General features: G+C 47.4%; 1 protein-coding gene across 4 annotated transcripts in view; it reads right to left on the reverse strand.

Annotated features, from left to right (window-relative positions):
- Positions 1-3,334: 3,334 nt before the first annotated feature.
- Positions 3,335-12,541, reverse strand: part of usp45 (ubiquitin specific peptidase 45) — a 362,553-nt gene continuing 353,346 nt past the window's right edge. For all 4 annotated transcript variants that reach the window (XM_072499597.1, XM_072499595.1, XM_072499598.1 and 1 more), the window contains one exon: positions 3,335-4,340. In XM_072499597.1, the coding sequence (XP_072355698.1) occupies positions 4,213-4,340 (128 nt within the window). In that variant the 3' untranslated portion in view covers positions 3,335-4,212. The remainder of the gene's footprint in view (positions 4,341-12,541) is intronic.

The following is a 12,541-nucleotide window of genomic DNA, read 5'->3' on the forward strand; positions in this document are numbered from 1 at the left end:
AGATTCGGAAGATCCAAATCCCCTGCCTGCCTTCCTCTCTGTAGTAGCACCTTTCTAATTCTGGCCACTTTCCCTCCCCATATGAACGAGGTAATCATCCCTTCAGTCTCTCTAATAACTGCCTTCAGCAGGAAAATCAGCAGGCATTAGAAAATAAACAGAAATCGCAGCAACACATTCATTTTAACCGCCTGTACCTGACCCGCCAGTGACTGAGGGAGACTATTCCACCTTGCCAGATCAGCTTTCACCCTCCCCACCAAACTAGAAATGTTGCACCTACGGAGCCCCCGCCCCCCCCCCCCCCAATGCCGAGAAACCTGCGTCCCCAGGTTTCTAAAGTGAGTCCCTGCCCTATGGAATGGCAGCCCCCTCACCCCTGACCCAACCCCCAGCCGAGGCCCCACAAAATATTCTCGTCTAGATTTAATTTGTACTCAGAGAAAGAACCAAACCACCGAAGTAGCTCCAGTATTCCAAATATTGACACACTCAGTTCCGACACGTATAACAACAAGTCATCAGCATACAAGGACACCCTGTGCTCTATCCCCTCTCGCACTATCCCTTTCCATACCCCCAAACCTCTTAACGCGATGGCCAACAGCTCAATTGCGAGTGCAAACAGCAGGGGGGACATAGGACATCCCTGCCTAGTCCCATGGTGAAGAGAAAAGTATTTAGAGCTGATGTTATTTGTGTGGACACTCGCCCTCGGCTCCTTATACAGTACTTTTACCCAGTCCACAAATCGTGGTCTAATCCTAAACCGCTCCAGAACTGCCATCAGGTACCCCCCATTCTACCCGGTTAAACGCTTTCTTGGCATCCAATGCCACAACCACCTCTGTTTCTTCCCCCTTCGCCGGTGCCATAACCACATTCAATACCCTCCTAATGTTCGAAAAGAGCTGCCTCCCTCTCAAATCCTGTCTGATCTTCACCTATCACCTATGGGAGGCACTCCTCTAGCCTACCTGCCAGTACCTTCCCCAATACCTTTGCGTCCACATTTAAAAGTGATATGGGCCTATATGACCCACACTCTGTCGGATCGTTATCTCTTTTAAGCAACAGAGAAATCGATGCCTGCCGTTAAGTTTGTGGTAACATCCCCTTCCCTATCGCCTCCTCAAACATTCCCACTATCAGCGGTACAAGGCTATCCTTGAATTTTTTATAATAATCCACCGGAAACCCATCTGGCCTAGCCACCTTCCCCGACTGCATCCTCCCAATTGCATCTTTTATGTCCTGCCCAACTATCGCCTCTTCTAATGTGGCCCTGTCCCCCTCCCCTAACCTCGGGTTCTCCAGCCCATCTAGAAATTCCTGCATCTCCCGGTCTCCCTCAGGTGGCTCTGACCTGTACAACTTCTCATAGAATTCCTGAAAGACCTTGTTAATCTGATCTGGAGCTACCACCAACTTCCCTGCCCTGTCCCGCACCTGGACAATTTCCCTTGCCGCAGCCTCCCACCGGAACTGACCCGCAAGCATAGGCCTTCTCTCCATGCTCGTAAACTGCACCCCTTGCTCCCCTCAATTGGCGTACCACCTTCCTGGTAGATAGTCGGTCAAAGCTCACCTGTCGTTCCTTTCTCTTTTCCAACTTCGCTGGGTCCCCAACTTCTGCATAACTCCTATCTACATCCAGCATCTCATCTATTAACCTCTGATGCTCCAACCTCTCCTCTTTGTCTAGTCTAGCCTTCAACGAGATCACCTTACCCCTCTCACTACCGCCTTTAGGGCCTCCCAGACAACCGCCTTCGACACCTCACCCGTGTAATTGAAACCTACATATTCCTCAATTACTTTTTCAATTCCTCCCCCCCCCCAACAGTCCCATATCTAATTTCCACCTTGGTCTCTGTACCACCCCCTTCTCCAGTACCATATCCACCCAATGCAGAGCATGATCTTATATTGCAATTGCCGACCCACTCACCATCAGGTGAGTCACCTCATCACCTTCATAACTCACCTGATGAAGGAGCTGCGGTCCGAAAGCTAGTGATTCCAAACAAACCTGCTGGACTTTAACCTGGTGTTGTACGACCTCTTACTGACCCGTTTTGGTTAGTTTTGTTGTAAATTACGAGAACACATCATTGCTATCAGCTAATGAAACACCTTGGAAGGGCAGAATACCCTTATTGATCAACGGCTTCCCATTTGTGAAGCTAGATTGACAGAACTACAACTCATCCTTATCATCTACGATGTGACCCATAACCTTGACAATCGCATCATCACAGATCTAGCTATTTTAGATTTTTACGTGAATCACACATTAAGTCACTAGAAAAACTAGATCATTATGGATTCTGAGGAAACACTAAGCAATGAGTAAGAACATTTCTTATCAAATGGCAACAAAGAGTCACAGTGAATGGAGAAACCTCAATCTGGAAACCAGTCTTGAGGCATTCATCAAGTTACCATCCTAGGCCAGATTAGTTTGTCCTCTTTATAAATGACGTCCAGGCCAGAATATTAAGTATTAAGCCAGATCAGACTCTTTGCAGATGACTATCTAGTCTATAGATCCATTGCTGAAAAGCAGATGAAGTTAGCTTTCAGGAATACCTAAATAATCTTGTCAAATGGGCCTACATATGAGGAATTAAATTCAACATAGTGAAATGTAACATTATGCAAATCAGCAATACTTGATGTCCATCAGTAACAAACTACTCAGTGCATGGTCTCCCCTTTGAAGTTACTAAAAAATGCCCTTACTTAGAATTCCACATCAAAAATAATTTAAAGTGGAGTACAAAGTCAAAAACGCAGCCTCCAAGGCTTGCAAAATTCTCGCATTCATGAAACATATATTTCCAACTTCGCCCAGAAAGCGTCCCCATTTTGGGAATATCTCAGGAAATAAGTGCCTTTTCTGTGGCACAAAGACCACCAAGATAGATTTAACAATCTCAAGAAATCACTATCTGAGGAAACATCCTCACTACAATTCTATGATCTAAGAGAAAAAAGAAAATGCTTCTCAAAAAAGGCTAGGAAGTTGTTTAGCTTAAAAAGAAAAGTCAACTGCATTTTATTCCAAAAGCGTATCAGCAGCCAATCAAACTACTCCACCATAGAGCAAGAGACGTTAGCGCTCCTGATTGGGATCGTGTAATTCCATACCTACCTCTTTGGGAAGAAATTTATGATGGAATCTGACCACAAAACCATTTATTCTCCTTCAGTCAGCCTTTGATGTTTATTATAAATATAATATTACGAGTGTTTTCTTTAAAATATAACTTTCGGTTAAAAAACTAGATCTTATTGGTTAAACTGTTTAATAATACAAAAGAACACATGCTAGGAGATAGTTATTTATTAAAATATCATTGAATATGAAATATGTTTATCATAGTGAGCATCAATAAAGATTCGGAACAAAGATACATAAATTAAATGGCATGGCGAAACTGTGCAAGTTAAATCCATAAAGAAATGTATGGGTACTAAAAGAGACCCTCAGTGCATCAAGCATCACTGTGCCTTTCTGATATGATATTTTGTGTGAATTAACGCAGATATGACACTCCAAATGCACAAAATTTGTCATGTTCCATTCATTCTTGGAAACCACTATGTTTTAGGATTCAAATTTGTGGCAGAAGTTTTATCATGCAATGCAATGTGTACATAAATTGAAGTGAGATGGGTTTTCAATGAACCAAATAATCTCCATTTAAAAAAATATTGGATAATAACTCATAATTACTCAGTATACCAATCAATACATCCGTTGTTTTTTTTTCTATCTTTGACAGTAAATATCATTATGAATGAAACATGAGAATATAATTATTTCTACTCTCACTTTTGAATGTGCATGGTCATTGTCTTTTTAAATGCAATCAGAGCAGCATCTTTTTGAAATTGAAAAATATTTGTGAAATGAAAATGACCATAATGAAAATGCCTGCATTTCAGTAAGTCAAAATATAAATCTGGGAACAAAATACAATGCAGTATTAGAGGCATCATTTGTAAGTAAATACCCATTTCCACTGAATTTACATACATTCATACTTTTTTGCATTTAATTTTACTGCTGGTTGCAATAGATTTTGATCATGATGTCCTTGTAACTTAATGAAATATAGCATGAACATGTTTGGAGAGAGATGTTACAAAGCAGAGAGTGTTATAAACGCCCGTTGCCTTACATACACTTCCTAAACGATGCTTTTATAAAAGTTGTTCGTAAAACAATAGATAGGCTTGAGCATTTAGTACCCTGGCTTCAGGAACTGTCTGTACATGGGTATCATTCACATAAACCCACTGCCCTGGTGGTGCTCCAACATCTCTGAAACCTGAAAAGCAAAGATCATTATGAGAAAATCTGTTAAACACAAATTTAAAACATTGCATTCCTACTGAACGATTGTTCTTAAACTCTGTAAAGTAGTGGCTCTTAAAATAACAAGAATTTGAAATAAGGAACAAATTCAAAAGTTAGACATCATTGTAAGATGAGGAATATTTTGGTGTCTATACCTGGCTATTTTGTACTAAGTGATTTTCACCATGACCAAGTTAAAGAATCACAGAGAAAGCTACATTTTCACAAATATTTCAATATTTTCAGTCTTATGTCAATGCAAAGTTAAAGGTCGATAAATGCTGAACTTCATGTTTTTTGCTGGAAAAACAATTTTCTTGTGCCTTCCTAACTCCACACCACTTTCACATGACTTTCTTGGCGAGTTGGATGCAAACCGCACAAGCACCTCTTCCGAGATTGGGGTCTCTATTGTGAGGGCCACAGAAAAATGATTTCCTCCTGCACACTACTTTTGTATACCTTAAAAATGCACCACCTGACTTCCGGGTGCGGCGATGACCAGCTAAGTCGCACGTTTCGGCAGCTCCCGGTGGAACAAACTTTTGGGCTCTTAATAGGAGCCCCATCGGCAATTTTAACGGCAAATAACACTGTGCGGTAATCCAGAAGGGAATCCCCCCCCCCGGACACGGATGGAAAAAAGAGAGGAAAGTAGCCGGATTGCGGTGGATCCTCAAGAGCAGCGGCCAGGAAGGCAGGCACAAAGCAAGATGGCGTCGGAAGAAGGCAGTTTAATATGGGGCCCTGACCAACAAGAGTTCCTGTGGCGTTGCGTAGATGAACTCAAAAAGGAGATGAAGAAGGAGCTGTTGGCCCCGATATTACAAGCGATTGAGGGGCTAAAGGAGGAGCAAAAGACCCAGGAACAGGAGCTTCGGGTCGTGAAGGCAAAGGCTGCTGAGAATGAGGACGACATACAGGGCCTGGTGGTGAAAACGGAGATCCACGAGGCACAACACAAAAGATGTGTGGAAAGGCTGGAGGTGCTGGAGAACAATGCGAGGAGGAAGAACTTAAGGATTCTTGGTCTTCCCGAAGGTGCGGAGGGGGCGGACGTCGGGGCATATGTGAGCACGATGCTGCTTTCGTTAATGGGATCGGAGGCCCCGACGGGTCCGCTGGAGGTGGAGGGAGCCTATCGAGTTATGGCGCGAAGACCAAGGGCTGGAGAAACTCCTCGAGCAATAGTTGTGAGATATCTCCGATACAAGGACAGAGAGATGGTCCTCAGATGGGCCAAGAAAACTCGGAACAGTAGGTGGGAGAATGCGGTGATCCGCGTGTATCAAGATTGGAGTGCGGAGGTGGCGAGAAGGAGGGCAAGCTTTAATCGGGCCAAGGCGGTGTTGCATAAAAGGAAGGTCAAATTCGGAATGTTGCAGCCGGCGAGACTGTGGGTCACACATCTAGGGAAACACCACTATTTCGAAACGGCAGACGAAGCGTGGAAATTTATTGTCGAGGAGAAGCTGGAGTGAGCATGCCAGAAGAAAAAGAACGTTTGGGACAAAAGGGGGGGGGGGTGAATTTGTGGGATGAAGGGGGGAAAAGGGGGAAGAGAAGACTTCCCAGATTGTTAAACCTGCGACCCTGTAACTTCTCTCTCTTCCCCATGTCGTGGGGGAGGGGGTGAGGGAGGATGAGGAGCTGTGGGCGCCGGCCATTGGGGGCGGGGCCAAAAGGGGAAGCGCGGGCTTTGTTCCCGCGCTATGGTAATCATGGCGGGAACAGGGAAGCAGGGAGGAGGGGGCCTCGCACAGTGTGAGCCGAGGTCGGCCAGAGTTTGCTGACTTCTGGGAGCAACATGGGGGGTGCAATTACGCTAGCTTAGGATCTAGCGGAGGGGGGGGGGGGGGTTAACTGGGTTGCTGCTGCTGGGGAGAAGGGGGAGCTGGTATGGGAGGGGGGGGTCGGGGCGGGGGGGCGCCGCCTGGGAGGGATACAGCTACGTGGGAACCGGGTGAGGAGCTGGATTGAAAAAGGAAATGGCTAGTCGTCAAGAGGGGGGGGGGGTAAAGATCCCCCCAACCCGGTTGATCACGTGGAATGTGAGAGGGCTGAACGGGCCGATTAAGAGGGCACGGGTACTCGCACACCTAAAGAAACTTAAGGCAGACGTGGTTATGCTTCAGGAGACGCATCTGAAGCTGACAGACCAGGTTAGACTTCGCAAAGGATGGGTGGGGCAGGTGTTTCATTCGGGGCTGGATGCAAAAAACAAGGGGGTGGCCATACTAGTGGGGAAGCGGGTAATGTTTGACGCAAAGACTATAGTGGCAGATAGTGGGGGCAGATACGTGATGGTAAGTGGCAAACTGCAAGGGGAGGCGGTGGTATTGGTGAACGTGTATGCCCCGAACTGGGATGATGCCAATTTTATGAGGCGTATGTTAGGACGCATCCCGGACCTAGAGGCGGGAAAGTTGGTAATGGGTGGAGACTTTAATACGGTGCTGGACCCAGGGCTGGACAGATCGAGGTCCAGAACCGGAAGGAAGCTGGCTGCAGCTAGGGTGCTTAAGGATTTTATGGTGCAGATGGGAGGAGTAGATCCCTGGAGATTTAGTAGACCTAGGAGTAAGGAGTTTTTGTTTTTCTCCTATGTACATAAAGTATTTTCACGAATAGATTTTTTTGTTTTGGGAAGGGCACTAATCCCAAAGGTGACGGGGACCGAGTACACGGCTATAGCCATCTCGGATCATGCTCCACACTGGGTGGACCTGGAGATAGGGGAAGAAAAACAACAGCTTCCACCCTGGAGAATGGACATGGGATTATTGGCAGATGAGGGGGTGTGTTTAAGGGTGACGGGGTGTATTGAAAGGTACTTGGAAATTAATGATAATGGGGAGGTACAGGTGGGAGTGGTCTGGGAGGCACTGAAGGCAGTGGTTAGAGGGGAGCTGATATCTATTAGGGCACATAAAGGAAAGCAGGAGGGTAGGGAAAGGGAGCGGTTGTTGAAAGAACTGCTGAGGGTGGACAGACAATACGCGGAGGCACAGGAGGAGGGACTATACAGGGAAAGGCAAAGGCTACATATAGAGTTTGACTTGTTGACTACGGGTAAGGCAGAGGCACAATTGAGGAAGGCAGAGGGTGTACAGTACGAATATGGGGAGAAGGCGAGTAGGTTGTTGGCCCACCAACTGAGGAAAAGGGGAGCAGCGAGGGAGATAGGGGGGGTGGTGAGAGATGAGGAGGGGGAGATGGAGCGGGGAGCGGAGAGAGTGAATGGAGTGTTCAAGGCATTTTATGAAAGATTATATGAAGCGCAGCCCCCGGGTGGGAAGGAGAGAATGATGTGCTTTCTGGATCAGCTGGAATTTCCTAAGGTGGAGGAACAGGAGAGAGTGGGGCTGGGAGCACAGATTGAGACGGAGGAAGTAGTGAAAGGGATTGGAAGCATGCAGGCGGGGAAGGCCCCGGGACCAGACGGATTCCCAGTTGAATTCTATAAGAAATATTTGGACTTGCTGGCCCCGCTACTGATGAGAACCTTTAATGAGGCAAGGGAAAGGGGGCAGCTGCCCCCGACTATGTCAGAGGCAACGATATCGCTCCTCCTAAAGAAGGAAAAAGACCCGCTGCAATGTGGGTCATACAGGCCCATTTCCCTCCTGAATGTGGATGCTAAGATCCTGGCCAAGGTAATGGCAATGAGGATAGAGGATTGTGTCCCGGGGTGGTCCATGAGGACCAAACTGGGTTTGTGAAGGGGAGACAGCTAAATACAAATATACGGAGGCTGCTAGGGATAATGATGATGCCCCCACCAGAGGGGGAAGCGGAGATAGTGGTGGCGATGGATGCAGAGAAAGCATTTGATAGAGTGGAGTGGGATTATTTGTGGGAGGTGTTGAGGAGATTTGGCTTGGGGACGGGTGTATCAGGTGGGTACAGTTGCTGTATAGGGCCCCGATGGCGAGCGTGGTCACGAATGGACGGGGGTCTGACTATTTTCGGCTCCATAGAGGGACGAGGCAGGGATGTCCTCTGTCCCCGTTATTGTTTGCACTGGCGATTGAACCCCTGGCCATGGCACTGAGGGGTTCCAGGAAGTGGAGGGGAGTACTTAGGGGGGGAGAAGAACACCGGGTATCTCTATATGCGGACGATTTGTTGCTATATGTGGCGGACCCGGCGGAGGGGATGCCAGAGATAATGTGGATACTTGGGGAGTTTGGGGATTTTTCAGGGTATAAACTGAACATGGGGAAAAGTGAGTTATTTGTGGTGCACCCGGGGGAGCAGAGCAGAGAGATAGAGGATTTACCGTTGAGGAAGGTAACAAGGGACTTCCGGTACCTGGGGATCCAGATAGCCAAGAATTGGGGTACATTACATAGGCTTAATTTAACACGGTTGGTGGAACAGATGGAGGAGGATTTCAAGAGATGGGACATGGTGTCCTTGTCATTGGCAGGCAGGGTGCAGGCGGTTAAAATGGTGGTCCTCCCGAGATTCCTTTTTGTGTTCCAGTGCCTCCTGGTGGTGATCACGAAGGCTTTTTTCAAAAGAATTGAGAAGAGCATTATGAGTTTTGTGTGGGCTGGGAAGACCCCGAGAGTGAGGCGGGGATTCTTGCAGCGTAGTAGGGACAGGGGGGGGGCTGGCACTACCGAGCCTAAGTGAGTACTACTGGGCCGCCAATGTTTCAATGGTGTGTAAGTGGATGGGAGAAGGGGAGGGAGCGGCGTGGAAGAGAATGGAGAGGGCGTCCTGCAAGGGGACTAGCCTGCAAGCAATGGTGACGGCGCCGTTGCCGTTCTCACCAAAGAAATACACCACAAGCCCGGTGGTGGTGGCTACATTGAGAATTTGGGGGCAGTGGAGACGGCATAGGGGAGGGACGGGAGCTTCGGTGCGGTCCCCGATAAGAAACAATCATAGGTTCGTTCCGGGGAGAATGGATGGGGGATTTGGAGCATGGCAAAGAGCTGGGGTAGTACAATTAAGAGATCTATTTGTAGATGGGACGTTTGCGAATTTGGGAGCGCTGACGGACAAAAATGGGTTGCCCCAAGGGAATGCATTTCGGTATATGCAATTGAGGGCTTTTGTGAGGCAACAGGTGAGGGAATTCACGCAGCTCCCAACGCAGGAAGTGCAGGATAGAGTGATCTCAGAGACATGGGTGGGGGACGGTAAGGTAGCGGACATATACAGGGAGATGAGGGACGAGGGGGAGATCATGGTAGATGAGCTGAAAGGGAAATGGGAAGAAGAACTGGGGGAGGAGATTGAGGAGGGGCTGTGGGCGGATGCCCTACGTAGGGTAAACTCATCGTCCTCGTGTGCCAGGCTAAGCCTGGTATAATTTAAGGTGCTACACAGGGCGCATATGACTGGAGCACGGCTTAGTAAATTTTTTGGGGTAGAGGATAGGTGTGCGAGATGCTCGAGAGGCCCAGCGAATCACACCCACATGTTCTGGTCATGCCCGGTACTACAGGGGTTCTGGGTGGGGGTGGCAAAGGTGCTTTCGAAGGTGGTGGGGGTCCGGGTCGAACCAAGCTGGGGGTTGGCTATATTTGGGGTTGCAGAAGAGCCGGGAGTGCAGGAGGCGAGAGAGGCTGACGTGTTGGCTTTTGCGTCCCTTGTAGCCCGGCGCAGGATATTGTTAATGTGGAAGGAAGCTAAGCCCCCGGGGGTGGAGACCTGGATAAACAATATGGCAGGGTTCATAAAGTTAGAACGGATTAAGTTCGTGTTAAGGGGTTCGGCTCAGGGGTTCACCAGGCGGTGGCGACCGTTCGTCGACTACCTCACAGAAAGATAGAGGGAACGGAAAAGAAGTAGATAACAGCAGCAACCCAGGGGGGTGGGGGGGAGGAATCGGACGGACTCTCAGGGATGTTATTGTACATGTATAGGTATTTGGTATATGTAATTGTATATTGGACTGTAATTTTGGAGAGTATTTATTTTGGACAAGGCAGTTGCCATTTAGTTTTGTTTTTCTTTTGTTTTTGTTTATATATTATTTATTTATTTGTTTAAAACTGGCCACGGCTATTTATATTGCTTTATTGTTGTGTAAAAGAAACACTACGTATTGTTATGTTTGGCCAAAAAACTCGAATAAAATATATTTTTAAAAAAAAAAATGCACCACCTCAGAGAGCTTGCGATTAATAATAATCTTTTATTATTATCACAAGTAGGCTTACATTAACACTGCAATGAAGTTGCTGTGAAAATCCCCTAGTCACCACATTCCGGCGCCTGTTCGGATACACTGAGTGAGAATTCAGAATGTCCAAATGACCTAACAGCACGTCTTTTGGGACTTGTGGGAGGAATTCGGAGCACCCGCAGACACGGGGAGAACGTGCAGACTCCACACAGTGGCCCAAGCCGGGAATCAAATCCCTAGCGCTCTGAAGCAACAGTGCTAACCTTACTGGGGGAAGTCTGCTGAGGAGTCGGGAGCATTCTGAAAGTTAATTGTAAACTGATTTGACACCTTCAAATGTCACTATTAGATGATGAACTGTAATGTAGATGTGTTTTTAGTGCAGTGATTCATCACAGGGATCTGTCCTACAAAGGTAAGTAGATCCTTACATTGACCAGCGTTGTGCAATTATTGCCTTGCTTTATAGTACTCCAATTTTCAAAAGTGCCTAATGCATTCAAAATGTGTTTAAAACACCCCTTATGCCTCTGCTGTCATGTTAGGCGGTGATTTAAATTGATAGCTCTGGCTGTTTAAAAAAATGTTTTTGAATGTTGAAAAATATCTCTGCATCTGTTCCCCTTCATTGATTGACTGCTTTGAAATGGAACATCAGGGGCGGGATTCTCCGACCCCCCACCGATCCGCGGGTGGGCCTGTGCCGTGGGGGCACTCTTTTCCTTCCGCCTTCGCCATGGTCTCCACTATGGCGGAGGCAGAAGAGACCCCCTCCAATGCGCATGAGCGAGGATGCCGTGAGCGGCCGCTGACGCTCCCGCGCATGCGCCGCCCGGCAAAGTCATTTCCGCGCCTGCTGGCGGGGCACCAAAGGCCTTTCCCGCCAGCTGGAGGGGCGGAAATCAGTCCGGCGCGGGCCTAGCCCCTCAAGGTAAGGGCTCGGCCCCTCAAGGTGTGGAGAATTCCGCACCTTTGGGGCGGCGCGATGCCGGACTGATTCGCGCCGTTTTTGGCGCCGGCCGGCGGACATCGCGCCGATTACGGAGAATCCCGCCCCATATGTTCGGTCAGTTTCAGGCAATAAAGCTGTAAGTTTTTGTTATGATAGCTGTAGCCATTATAAATGTTTTGTTTGAGGGCAGCACAGTGGCACAGTGAGTAGCACTGCTGCCTCACGGCACCGAGGTCCCAGGTTTGATCCCGGCTCTGGGTCACTGTCAGTGTGGAGTTTGCACATTCTCCCCGTGTTTGCGTGGGTTTCGCCCCCACAACCCAAAAGATGTGCAGGCTAGGTGAATTGGCCACGCTAAATTGCCCCTTAATTGGAAAAAATGAATTGGGTACTCTAAATTTATATATATATTTTTTTAAATGTTTTGTTTGGGTTTCAAAAGTGGAGAATGATTTCAACTCAGCAGGCTGTTGATTGAATGACTGAAAATTTTAAGAGGCTACAATAACAGAATATGCTTTTGATATGGTTTCTTGTTTGTTTAAATACTTAAAAGATATTTAAAAGGCTACAATAATTTTACATTGGAATACTTTCTTTCCAATATCAATGATAGGGTGTTCAGGAAAGTTAGAGGTTAATTTTTTGCTCAATGGTTTTTAAATAATTCCCATTGCAATTGCCTTGGTTCCAGAGGACTGTGCATAGTGCTCACTGGGTGAGTGACAATGGAGGATAAATGGGGAGCATGGAAGTAACATGGGAGATCTAAAGGGGATAGGACATCACATGGGGTGGCTAGGATGCTGAAGGAGCATGGAATTGGAATGAATAATCTGAGGGAGCATGGAAGAAGAATGAACGATCTGAGGGGGCATGGAGGTGGCATAGGGATCTGAGTAGGCATGTGATAGCATGGGCCATCTGAGGAGACAGGAGCAATCTGAGGTGTAGGGTGGTGGGAAGTGAAGGGCCTTAAAATGATGTTGGGAACTGGGCTGTTTTGTTGCAGCTTACAAAATGCTTAGGAGGAAAGGACAAAAATGCCAGGCACATACCACATGGTACATATGCA

Source organism: Scyliorhinus torazame, chromosome 4 (genome assembly GCF_047496885.1).
Source record: "Scyliorhinus torazame isolate Kashiwa2021f chromosome 4, sScyTor2.1, whole genome shotgun sequence".
NCBI lineage: Eukaryota > Metazoa > Chordata > Chondrichthyes > Carcharhiniformes > Scyliorhinidae > Scyliorhinus > Scyliorhinus torazame.